At 43.1% G+C, this 13,832-nt stretch overlaps 1 protein-coding gene across 1 annotated transcript; it reads right to left on the bottom strand.

Annotated features, from left to right (window-relative positions):
* Positions 1–2,488: 2,488 nt before the first annotated feature.
* Positions 2,489–5,719, bottom strand: LOC147899014 (pentatricopeptide repeat-containing protein At3g09040, mitochondrial-like). The gene has a single exon (XM_087378692.1). It carries the CDS (start codon positions 5,139–5,141, stop codon positions 2,868–2,870), a length of 2,274 nt encoding a protein of 757 aa, XP_087234818.1. The 5' UTR covers positions 5,142–5,719; the 3' UTR covers positions 2,489–2,867.
* Between the last annotated feature and the right edge of the window lie 8,113 nt (positions 5,720–13,832).

Here is a 13,832-nt window from a genome sequence, read left to right as displayed (position 1 = left end):
GATTGTAGGACAAGGGAAATTTAATGAGTTTATTTGTAACTAATATGGAGGGGATTTTAAAAGGGTAGGTACAAATGAAAAAAAGAGAACAATAAGCATGAGAAATTCTAAGTAATAACATAAAGGAGAATAAGTCTAATGGAATGAAAATTCAATTTTAGTCATAAAACATAGGGGAGGCTATATAAGTCCTAGAAAAATAGAATTAATAAATAAAAGGTTAGAGGACATGGGAAAAATGAAGACTAGAGTTTATTGAAGAGTGCAATATAGAGGTAATGTAAGAAACATTAGGGTCATCAATTTAGCAAGGTTAGAACAGGTAGAGCGATAAGTGGGATGGGGAAAGGGTTTAGTGCAAAAATAATAAATGACCTTTAATAAATGCAAGGAAAAAACGTAAGTCTCAAGGTCCAAAATGGGACTTTGCCATTAATGTCCATGACTATGTTGAGTGGACATGCAAGTATTGTGGAATACAAAAATCAAGGGGAGCACCTCGCATAACAGGTCACTTGCTTGGTGACTCAAGTGGACATGCATAAAACACCATGCTTTATTGAATGTGATGGTTATATTACTGTGTGTTGAGGCATTCCACACGTCACTTGATGCCTCACATGTAAAGAAGTTGGGGACCTATATAGTTGGTGTATTATCAAAGGCTATAAGAGAGTTAGGCCCTGAAAAGGGTGCATGTTGTCATGGATATTGCCAAGAGTTGTAAAAGCCGAGTAGAATATTGGAAAGGGAATATACCAATATATATGCATCTGCATGTTGTACGCATACTTTAAATCTTGCATTGAAATATTGATAAACAAGTGCCATGGAATAAAGAGATTGTTTGTGAGGCTTGAGACATTGTAAAGTTAATATGATCGAAGCAACGTCTTGAAGCAATCTTTATGTATCATGATGGTTCTACGATGTTGAAGCATTTGAATGATGGATGTTAGAGTTGACCGATACGGCAACAAAGGAGAAGATGCATGACCTGAAAGAAACATTGGGATCTCTTACATTATGGAAATGGTTTGAGGATGCTGCTAATGTTATGAAACATGCACTTAGGACTTTGGACTCAAAGGCTCCAACAATCAAAAAAGTATGTTCGATGCACTTTTGGAGTACTGAGCAAGCTCTTATTGCGAGGAATCCCCTATTTGCCTAGGCCTAGAGAATGAGAGAAGACCATTTAATGCTATAAAATTCAAGGAATTGTGGCAATTGTTTAGGCCTCGATGGGAGTAAGCTCACAATCCCTTGCATAGTGTTGGGTACCTTTTAGACTCCGAGTGGTGGAATATGAAGCTTGAAGAGATCCCAATTGTTATGCATGACTTTCATAAGGTCGTGCGACAATATTATCCCCAAAACCATGAGCTTGCAAAGGGTTGTAATGAGTTAGCCAAGTATCGATGCAAGGAGGGGTTGTTTGCATCGAGCGGCGATGTTCAAGCATTAGCAGAAACTACATCTGCTTGGAAATGGCGGATGATGAATGGTGGCATGTGTGAGCATTTATGCCCACTTGCAATGAGGGTTCTTTCTTATACATGGGCTCAGAAAGAAATTGGAGTCATTATAAGTACATATATAGTACTTTACAAAATAAACTTCTAGAGGATCAGGCTAAGAAGCTAGTGTGCATCTATGCCAATCATAAAATGTTGAAAACCATTGGGAGATGTGGGATATGAGAAGAAAGTTCCAAAATGGACCTACGATATCCCACCTGATGATATCCAACCCGAAGCAGTCCCATTGTTACAAATCCCACAACCCCAAGGAGAGAATGAGGAAGGGCATGATGGTGTGACATCTAAGGAGGATATAAATTCGAGGATGAATTTGAAGAAGGAAATAGATCTCACCTTTCTCATGGGTCTGAAGATGAGGACATTGATGACCAACATGATGAAGATAGTGACTCGTGAATTGTGGCAATGATGCCAATGATGATGATAGTGGGTTTGAATGTCTCATTGTATTCTAAATTTCTTATTGTTTTTTGTTTGATGGTTGCAGGTTTAGGGTGGGATAAAAAATTTGCATTATAATTAGAAAATTCATGAGCACCATCATCTCGAGCACAACATGCATGCATGAAAAGCAAACAGCACCATGCTGCTAATAGGTGTGGAAGCATGGTGTTGTCTTGTTGTGCATTGTAAATTTCTTGTGTTTAGGGTTTGGGATTTGAAGATTTGATTCTTCCTTGTTGCCATCGCATAGCCCTTTAGGTGGTTATTCCAAATGCAGTGCTCTTGACTCAGTTTATTTACCCAAGAGGAGGCCAACTGGCATACCACTCACCGTCATATGCAATAGAAACCTATGCGATGACATGAGGAAGAAGCACATGCAAAGTGATATTTCTTGCCTTTGGTAGCATTCTATTTGGCTCACTTTTAAAATAAGTTTTAATTACGAGAGAGAGAGAGAGAGAGAGAGAGAGAGAGGTTTAGGGTGGGACAAGAATTTTGCATTGTGATTAGAAAAATTTGGAGCACCGTCTCAAGCACAACCGCATGCACAAAGAGGTTTTAGGCACATGTTGCCAATGGGTGGCAATCTAGCCAGAACATGTCAAGAGAGGGAGTCTGGCTACTCCAGATGCACTTACGTTACGAAAGCACATGTTCCTGCCTTGAAGGTATAAAAACATGTGATACCCAGCTTCATTGCATCAATGGAATCTTGTGACACCCAATGCAAACCTGGGACATACCCTTCCTCCCTCATTCTGAGGGAATGATCTCAAATTTGCAAACATATCTGTTCTTTGGGAATGTCTTATATCCCCACCAAAAAGGAATGCACACTCCCATCAATGTCAGTCCAAGTCTGTTCTTGCTTGCTTGTTATGTTGCTCTCATTGCCTCGCCCTTCTTCCCTTCCTCAAGCATGTGAACATCTGCATAGATGTTAGAAATCAAGACATAAGCTGCAGCATCCCTTCCATCCAATTGCACTGCATGTTCGAAGGCCAGCCTTCCAAGCTTCACGTTACCCCACTTTTGACAAGCACCCAACACCGTATGCCACATCACAAGATTAGGATAGAAAGGCATCTTCTTCACCATTGCTACTGCCTCATCTAATTGGCCTGCACGGCCAAGGAGATCAACCATGGTAATGAGGTGCTCAATATATGGAGTGATGCCATAGTCTTTGCTCATGGATTCAAAGTACCTTTGGGCCTTATTCACGAGACCCGTGTGACTGCATACAGTAAGGACAATAGAGAACGTCACCCCATCTGGCTTTATCCCTTCACCTCTCATCATTCTCTCAACCATATGGAAAATATGTTCAGTTTCTCCTAGAAGGGCATATCCTGCGATTAATGCATTCCATGAAACTACGTCTTGAACTGGCATGTTGTCAAACGTTTCCCGTGCTTTTGCAAGGGATCCACATTTGGCATACATATCCACCAAGGTGTTGCCAACAAAAAGATCTCTTTCCAGCCCCTTTCTGGTAATCTCGGTGTGTATTTCTTGGCCCTTGTCTGTGGCTCCTATGCTGCCACAAGCTTTCAAGCTGCAAGCAAATGTGACAGCATTTGGAGAGAGACCCTCCAGCTGCATCAGTTCTAAACAATGCAGCGCTTCCTCACCAAGCCCATGCTCGACATATCCTGCGATCAGTGCATTCCACGAGACCTCGTTTCGAACTGGCAGCTTCTGAAATGTTTCCCATGCTTTTGCAAGCAAGCCACATTTGGCATACATATCCACCAAGGTGCTGCCAACAAAAAGATCCCTTTCCAGCCCCTTTCCAGCAATCTCGGCATGTATTTCTTGGCCCTTGTCTATGGCTCCAATGCTGCCACAAGCTTTCAAGCTGCATACAAATGTGACAGCATTTGGAGAAAAACCTTCCAGCTGCATCTGTTCAAAATAGTTCAGCGCTTGCTCACCAAGCCCATGATCTACATATCCTCTGATTAGTGCAGTCCATGAGACCTCGTTTTTTTCTGGCAGCTTGTCAAATGTTTCCTGTGCTTTTGCAAGCAAGCCACATTTGGCATACATATCCACCAAGGTGTTGCCAACAAAAAGATCCCCTTCCAGTCCCTTCTTGGCAATCTCATAGTGTACTGCTCGACCCTTGTCTATAGCTCCTATGCTGCCACAAGCTTTCAAGCCGCAAACAAACGTGGCAGCATCTGGAGAGACACCCTCCAGTTGCATCTGTTTGAAGCAGTTCAGTGCTTCCTCACCAAGCCCATGCTCGGCATATCCTCCGATTAATGAATTCCATGAGACTACATCTCGAACTATCAGCTTATCAAACAATTCCTGTGCTTTTGCAAGAGAGCCACATTTTGCATACATAGCCACCAAGGTATTGCCAACAACAGGATCTCTTTCCAGCCCCTTTCTGGCAATTGCGGCATGTATTGCTTGGCCCTTGTCTATGGCTCCTATGCTACCACAAGCTTTCAAGCTGCAAACAAATGTAACAGCATCTGGAGAGAGTCCCTCCAGTTGCATCTGTTCAAAGCAGTAAAGCGCTTCCTGGCCAAGCCCATGCTCAGCATATCCTGAGATTAGTGCAGTCCAGGAGACCTCATTTTGAACCGGCATCTTGTCAAATGCTTCCTGTGCTTTTGCAAGCAAGCCACATTTGGAGTACATATCCACCAAGGTGCTGCCAACAAAAACATCTCTTTGCAGCCCCTTTCTTGTAATCGCTGCATGTATTTTCCCGCCACTTATTGCATCTTTGAGCCTACCACAAGCCTTTAGTAGGGCCACAAAGGTATACTTGCTAGGATGTACAGAATCCTCTTGCATTTTCTGGTAGAGTTCAAGGGCTTGTTGTGATTCTCCACATTCAATATAGCCTGTGATGAGAGCTGTCCACGAATACACGTTCCGATCAACCAACTTGTTAAAAACCTGCTGAGCATCACAAATGCTTCCAACTTGGACCAACATTGGGACAAGATAGTTCCCAAGAGATTTATGATCTTCCAGCCCCCTTTCGCACAAGAAGGCATAGAAGCGCATGGTTGACGCCAAATTTCTGTTTGTTCTGCATCTATACAAAATGCATGTCAGGTTCTCAACTGAAGGCAGCTGGGGCGTCCGCTCAATAGACGTGAGAGCCTCCTCTAAGGAGAGCATTCCCAGCCACTCTTCTCTTGCAATCCCTGTGGGAGGGATGCATTCACCAGTACGCCAGATTTGAAGTCAGCCTTGTCAGACTCTAACAAGGTACAGTCTTAGTACGGACCAGTGGATGATTTAGTATTTTTCTCGAGCATGTCTTTGACCGAACGTGGGATTGTACAAGCCATCTATCCTTAGCGACTCCTTGGTAATGTTATGCTTGAATCTTGGGCTTGTCTGCTACTACGCTTCACAACAGACTCTCCATCGTCCAATCTACAGCTTTTCTGTGCACGCCAATAAGTTCAGACTCGTATAGCGCTTTTAATTCGCCCTCTCGGTTGTCCCACCACTGGAGGACTCCTTCCATAAGGCGCTCGGTACCACAATGAAAACGAATTGGCAGAAGTGACACTCAGGACGGAAGAACCTGCAAGAGAGCATTCCTCCATCACCGCTCTACTGTTTTGAGGGGAAGCAATGGGGCTAGATCGATGAGCTGCCAACGTTGGAAAGGCGTGCCACATAGGTATGACGGGTCTCTCTGCATTATCATCTCGGGCAGAACTAGGGAACCGTGGAGCGCGTCTGGCATACTCGCTAACTTGATTGGCCTGACTCCAATGGGTGGGCCTTACTAATCGTTCGGCTGCAAAGAGAAAAGTTTATGTTCACTTTTTTGGCTTGCCACGTTTAGGTGGGTGAGGTTGGCAAAGCTAAATTAATTTCTAATTAATTTTTTGTGCTCTTCTCTAATTTCCATCGTTCCTTCTTTTTCTCTTTCTATTTCAAGGCAAGGCCCCCTCCCCCCCTCTCTCTTCTCTTCTCCTTGGTGCACATCCAAGTCCTCTCTCTCTCTCTCTTCCAAGGTGCACATATATGAGGCAGGCCTTATGCATCTAATTTTATATGTTTCTTACAAGTGAACTTATTAGGATTTTTGGCCTGTCGTAGGTAGCCTTAGTAAAGGTTGTGGTTTTGAGAAAAATAATATCTTGTTATTATTTATGCTGTCTTAGGTGTTAATTTGTGGTTGGTGCACTTGTAGAGTATTGATGATTTGGGGTCCCCTTGTATGACTTTTGGGCCATTCTTATTTACTCCTCTTTGCACACTCTTAATCTCCTTCTCTTGGGTGTGCAATTTTATGCGCTCTCTTGGGCATTTCACCCATACACAGGCAGGCCTAATGAATGATAGATGTAACTGGCCTTGTTCAATTTGGAGCTCGACATTGTTGTCTCCAGTTGCTCCAAACATGCATGCAATTCTCACCTTTGCTCGAGAGATTGATGCAAGGGAGGAGACGAAGATGGTGTTATTCCCGATTTGCCTAACGCATCTCTTTGCTCCAGAGATTGATGCAGGGGAGGAGACGAAGATGGTGGTATTCCCGACTTGACAAACGGATATTGTCGGGATGTTTTTGCTTTGCAGATCACACTGGTTGGTGAGTCGTGTATAGGGGAGGTGTTCAGGATCGATGCGCAGCTGAGACCTTCCAATACTGCATGAATTCAATGGATTATGACTCAGTTTTCGCTCGATTAAACAATGCACAGTATTGTAACTGATCGTATGCTATTGCTTTATGGTTGATGAAATTTATGCAAGTTGCATGCAGGCGGTGGTAAATGCTGGCAATGGCTTGGTTGGTTTCTTTGCATGGGATGTTCTTGGGATATGTTCTTGGGATGTAAGTGCAAGTCTTAATCTAGAACTGGATGGGATGTTTCCGAATCACACTCCAAATCCCAAAGACAAGAAGGCAATGGCTATCACACGCGTGTCTGTAATTGATGTAGGAGTTGTATTTGACATAGATGGGTATCGCAATGTCATCAACAAAGGGATCGAGCTGAATGATGTTGGTGCGAAAACTCACTTAATGATAGAGACTTCAGGACATGGGGCGATGAAGGAAAATTACTTCCTAGATGATGGTCTGCTTCTCTCATTTTAATCAGTCTCTAAAATTCATCTTTCTCTAAAATCTATTTTGATTGCAATTTTGTGAAATCTAGTCCCTCGTTTTTGGCTTTGCCTGTTGAATTGGATTGATGTGTGCCTAACAACTCTGAATCTATTCAAGCAGGAGCATACATGGCAATGTAAATAGTTATAGAGATGGTTCGGATGAGACTTCAAGGATTGACCGAAGGTATAGGGGGTCTAATAAGGACCTGGAGGAACCTCAACACAATGTACAACTGCGGGTGAATATTTTGTCCAAACCAGAAGACGTGAAGCGGAGGGGAGTGGAACTGATCGAGAGTGTCTGGAGGTTTCTTGTGGTAAGCTTGATGAGGCACTGATGTTTGTTAAGGCTACCAAAGAGAATGCAAGAATTTCATATGTGGTGAATTCATTGAGAGTTGGCACAACGCTTGCAAGAGGCATGCAATATGATTTCAACTTAGTTGAAGAGGGAAGGAAGACATTGTTACTGATTCTTTTGTTTGTCTAGGACGGTGATGCACCTGGTTGGAGATTGGGTGCGTGTCGAGATTGCTGGGTGAGCGATGGGTGCCTCGCATATTTTGAGGAGGGAGAAAGTCCAGAACTGAGTCTGAGTGCAAGCTACGAGCCACCATCTGGCATTGATGCCGCTCACATGTACAGGTATAACAAGCATGAAATGTTTTTCAAAGATATTGATAACCAGCCATGTTTCCATTGCTTTATTGAATTGCTTTGGCAAGGCTCATGGTTTTACGCTCATTTTAGAACCATTCATTGGTTGAATTTCAGCCTGACGAAGGTGAAACATCACATTGATTTCATGTATTGTTATGGTTGCTTCTTGAAGCTACTATTCTAACTATCTCCTAGAAGAACCATTTCCCCATATCGCTCTTTTAGAGACAATAGGAGGTATATACTAAACTCGTATCCGACCTTCCGCACTTTCCAGATGGTATGGGCTAGATTGCGTCCCTCATTTCTTCTCACATTTGATACTAATTATGGAAGGACCACACACTATACTAAGTCTGTTGGTCCGTTTAAAACCATGCTCCTGCCCAAGTTTGAACTTCGAACTTTGTGGCAAAACATGCTTGTCATCATAATGGCCACTCTGGATGAAGAGCAGCAACTGTTTGGAGACTCCATGGACACAAGTAGTGGCCAGTTCGAAAAAGGTCTGGACCCTGTGGATGTTTACGTTTCACCATTTGAACTTCATTCTTCCTTTTTTCATTGGAGTTTTTGATTATGGCGTTACCTGACCTTCTCATTGCGTAATCTTGTCATTGTGTAGATATGATGAGTATAGCACCCCAAACCAGGATGTGCTGGACAACGAAGCCACATCTCGTATGGAAGATGATAGCAGTTTTTGAAATTTTGCCTTGTGTTGATACAATTTCCGCACCTCGCATTTTCCAAAAAGTTTTCTTGACAATTTTGGTTAATACACTCCAGCAGCGCACGAGCAACGAAACTGTGCAAAATTGAGGATTCATGAATCGAAAGAGCGGACTATCAGTACCGCGTCTGCTAAAACAAGCACTTCACATACAAAAGAGCCCAAAATGAACATGCCCTCTCTAGCACAGCAAGACCTTGGCAAATGTATTATCTGCTTGTCATGGTTCTTCTCAGAGCATATACTCTTCCTCCTTGCTGAACAGTCAGTGCCTATGAACTTGCCATGATGTTCTTCCCATGCACGACCGGTTGTTTTTAAAAGGAACCTCTTGTAATTGTTCTTCTCAACCAGCACCTTTTGTCTATGTTCACTCTTCCTTTGTTCCGTTGAATAGCCAGCACCTTTTGTCTATGTTTGCTCTTCCTCTATTCCGTTGTGTGTTGCTGTTACTAAACTTATTGCAGAACTATGGTCATTACATTCCCGTTGCATTGCCCTCTTACCTTGCAAAGTTTTTATAAGGTTCTCTTGATTCCATCACCTTCCTCTTGTAAGAAAATAATGCAACGTCTGTGCTCAACAGATAACAGGATCTCATACGCAAGAGAGAAAACAAGATAGTATGGAGAATCAAAACTTTGATTACTGTAGAACTGATACAATAGATGGCGCTACCTCCCAGCCATGCGTTCCTGTGAAAGAAGCTTCGATGGCATGCTGGAAACAATAGAAGACGGATGCTGAATGCTAAGGAATCAAGGTTGCTGTAGCTAGTGATGAAATGGGCTTCACGGGCTTGCTCTTATATAGCCACCATTTGTAGTCGGTTAGGCTTAATTGGGTGGCCGACCCAATCCGCCCAAAACGGTCAACTGGGGGTCGATCCCGAAATAGGTCACTGACCATACGATAGAACCGGTGCACAAAATAGAGCAACTAACCTACGATTACTGTTTGACCCACAGCCATCTGGGATCATCTGAGGCTCCACACGGGCCCCGCAACCCAAGAGTGGGTTGCCTCGAGAAATGCTCCGTCTACCCTTAGTGCAGCCAGTCAAGGGATGCCTTCCCGCACTTGCATGTAGCCTAGTTGGCAGTGTGCCAACTCTATCTGAAGCCGTCCAGCCATCAGGCCACACATGGCCCCCATCTGGTGTCCAAACCAAGACTTACCAGATAACCGAGCTACTAAAATGCCTTCTCTTCATATGGGGGGCTTACAAGTAGAGTTAGCTGGTTCCCGCGTAGTTACATGAGAGTGGAGCATTGATATCTAACACCTCTTACCCACTAATGGTCCCCTTCAATACTATCATTGCTTGTCTGTTCTCAAACGAGACCTCCACTTGCATGGGCCATAGATTCAAATGTGTTTTTCTGTTTCAATACGAGATTCCTAGTCCCACAATGACAGTTTCTATATCTTCTGCCCATCGTTGATGGATAATTCTCTGTTTTGTGGGAAAGTTTCACATTTGTTTTAGACTGTTTGTTTTACATGCATAGCTGTCTGTTTGGTACACAAGTTTCAATGTACTACGTAGTCTCAAATACTCGCCTCCGAGTGGTTGGGGCTTTGTAGTCTCTCTTTCTGTCGTTCAAAACTGGATGTGTGAGAGCTTTCCGTATGCAAATGTGTTCACAGAAGATGTCTGTGCTCTAGTTGACAAAGGCTTCATAGCCATCTCTGGCGAGTGCAAGCTGAAAACTACTGCCGTCAACTCCTCCTTCAACTATTCATGTCCCTCTCATTCTGGTGCCCACTCACCCAACCCGGAAAGATGGTTCTCTACTAAAAGATTTCCCCATTCAAAAATCCTCACGAAAAACATTGAAGAGCGTTTTCCATGCCACCGCAAAGTAGGCATACGCTAAAGGTGATGTTCTTCTTCCCGCTTCCATTTCTGATTTTTCTCTTTTGTTAGTAGGTTGACCAACATCTCCACTTTGTTTTCCCCCAGTTCACAAAGAGGTGCGAAGCAAAGGTTGCCTCTTAACAATGCATTGCCGGATAGATTTGGATATTGTTGAAGATGACTCAGAATTTGAAATCACAAGTGCTTAGGATTTTTTTCTTTGCTCTATAAATGTTCGACGTGGAATTTGTTATCACCTCACGATGCTTTTTCTGTGCAGGCTTAAGGCAAACATGTAACACATGGATTCCATAATTTGTATATTTTGCTTGTAAGTTCTCCAAGATTTGTACATGCACTTAGCGATCCCAACGATCTCAATTACTACAATATACTTTTAATAATTTGGACTTAAACTTCTAAGAAACCATCACAATATAGTACTTGTTACTAGACAACCGTTGCTGTTAAAACAGAACCTGACTTGCATTACAATTAGTTCTTACTAGCAGCAACATCTGCATCGGTTCCTACTGCTACCAAATACATGCACATTTCACAACGAATCTAGTTTCCGCGCAACGTTTACATAGCTTACTAATGCTACCAAATAGGTGTGCATCCCAACAATGGTTCCACTCACACACCCCTTTGTTGTTGATTCTAGCAAGTTCATCCGTGCATTCAAAGCTCGTACAAGAAACCAAGGTTGCAAAGGTTGATGTACCAAGCAACATTCTCCTTGAGTGCCTCAGAATGCAAATGTAGTTCCTTTTGTAGACTCAAGCTTGACTCATTGAAACCACCTCCCGATGTTACCTATCAGCACATTGTCAGAGTACATTCCATACAAGCTTGCTTTCCAAGGCAAAGCCCTTGCCAAGTATGGCACATTCAAAACGAGATGCTTGATCTTTATGTGGGTTGACCTAATCGAATGAAGAATGTTGTGAGATCATCACTCTGCATCTCCCTCACGCCTATGTTTCACAGCTCAGAGAAGTTTTGCAAGTTGACGAGTTCTTCAGGATAGAGGGCCCCACAATAACTAAAAGGGTTGTCAGTGAGGGTGGGACTTCATCTGTATCACTCAGGGTAGACACAACAACAACAATTCTGAAGGGTGAATCGTTCGATGGTTGCATTTCTTTTCTACTTGTCGAGAAAGCCATTTGAGTGTATGCGCCACGGGCTGCAAACCAAGTGGAGATGCCCAAGGCCTCATTCGTGGCGTTGATGGACACGGTGGCATTTGTGATCATCAAAGTTGATCTGGATGGGCCACCAACAGACCAAATCATTGTTGCAGATGGCTCAAACCCTGAAGACCATGCAACAATGAGACACTACCACCCGATCAATAACCGCAACCACTTCCCAACAATCCATATGTGAATAACAAACTCTTTCTTCTCTACAAATAGCTGACTTTTGTGGCTGAGCACAAACACATGCTCGCCTACCTCATGCAAGAATGTATCGAACGAAGGCATTGTAATGTACTTCACCAAAAATATTTCCTTCATGCGTGCCAGGCATGCACTGGGAGTGTTTGACTTCACAATATTGGGAGCTATTCCAGAAGGCCACTTGCAAGGTACACTGCACGATAATTTCATATGAAAAGTCTCCCACTTGGGCTATGGGAAGAAGGTACACTGTCGAAATCATTCTACTTTCACTTACATGATTTAACAAGTAGGCAATAACCAAACAAATTTGCAGGTTGCAGGAGTTCTACACTTTGTTGGTTTGAACAGCCCACTATTCAAATACCAGTGCGAGAACTGTGGTGGACCACGGGTGAGCAGAGATCCAGGACGCCCGTTTTGTTACACTTGTGATAGCCCACATCCAGTATTGCTTTTGCCATCATTGAAAGGTTATGTCGTGGATCAAGAGGGAACCCATGTCGCTTTACAAACCCATGGGTCCCTTCTTGACAATGTCTTGAAGCTACATTGCCCTTTCGTTGAGTACCATTCTCGTAGTATTGTCACTACGTGCAACATGTTGTACGAGAGGAGGTCTTCTAGAGAGTTCACTATGAACAGTGTTGGTTTTGTCACTAATTTCACACCTAGGCTTCCCTCGCTCCTTCTACTGCTGATGGTTGGGCTAGCTTCGCTTTTCACTTGTACATACTCCTTTCAATAAGGCCCACGCAGTAAGCACTGCTAGTCTTGCCTCCTTGCAATGTAAATACAAATAAAGTTTTCACTACCTTGGAAATTCGCAACTTGTTCTTAGTCTCAATGAAATGCAAACTCATACTATTGTTGCTTTGTGTTAGATGTTGTTTCGAATGAGGCCTTCAAATGTAAGTAAATCTCCCGCTACCTTGTGAAGTTGGAAAATCCTGTTGGTCCTTACAACAAAATGACGACACTAGACAAGTTCAACTTGGAGGTAGACATTGATTTTCTTAAAAAGCACCACAAACGACAACATCATACACTGCATTAATGCTTTCTACCCAAGTTATGAGTACAACGCCTCGCTAGCAACACATGGTCTTATACCATGACCAACCCACATCCATCACTGAAGCCAACATCGAGGGGCTCATCCGCAATGCCAATGTGCATCAACTCATCTATGAATGTCCACATTTTCAATGTAAGGTTCAATGACTCCTTTCAAATTTTGGAATCCAAGGGTGGAGACATAATTCTACAATTTGTAGTTGGGCAATGCTCAGCCAAAAGAATGCACTCCCTCCTGCTTGATCAAATGGTGCTTCCACACACTATTCTTCTGCTTGTGCTGGCAAGGAAGAAGCAAACATTCAAAGTGTGGACCACCGAAGAAGAGAACATTTTGGTATAGACTATCAACTTAAACAAGGACAAAACTGCAATGGCCATAGCCAACACCTTCATGGAACAACAACAACAAAACAAGTTCAGCACTGTCGCCATTCGCAACAAAATTTATAGATTGTGGTCATGCAAAGGTCCACACGAAAGGACGCGGCCAGTGGAAGAAAGAAATCCCTTTGTCGAGAGCAATTGCACGACCAATGACCACAACACAATAGGCCATGAACACAAGAAGCCAAAGAGGAAAAGGGATACAAAAACCAAAAGCATGCCACAGTCGAAGGCCCTACACAAACTTGTACAAAATGAAGATAAAAGATACTCCAAGCTATGAATGTGACTATTGCGGGTGCTTGAAATTTTAGAACAAGCTATGAAAGGCCCTTCTTCTGCCATGCCTAATCGTTGCAACAACTCGTCATGGCTCATAACTATTGTATGTTGATTCAACAGTGCTGTTGATATTTTCCTGTAGTTGTTTTTGTGTCCACTATTTTGTTCTTCTTTTGGTAGCAGTACTAGTATGTTGGTGTCTCTCATTGGAGGTCTTGGGAAGCCAAATCGACAAGCCCTTGTATTTATTGTGCAAGTTTTCCGGTGCTTGTGGTTCTGGATGTCTTGTAACGAGAGGGGTAGCTATGAGCTATGTATAG

The sequence above is a fragment of the Dipteris shenzhenensis genome, chromosome 8 (assembly GCF_047967505.1).
Source record: "Dipteris shenzhenensis isolate YYH24624 ecotype China chromosome 8, Dip_SZ_1.0, whole genome shotgun sequence".
NCBI lineage: Eukaryota > Viridiplantae > Streptophyta > Polypodiopsida > Gleicheniales > Dipteridaceae > Dipteris > Dipteris shenzhenensis.
The sequence above is the reverse complement of the archived record's forward strand: the minus strand, read 5'-3'. Positions and strand labels throughout refer to the sequence as shown.

Coding starts and splice junctions, on each gene's coding strand:
- LOC147899014 (XM_087378692.1), bottom strand. CDS start 5,141: ATGCTCTCCTTAGAGGAGGCTCTCACGTCTATTGAGCGGACGCCCCAG.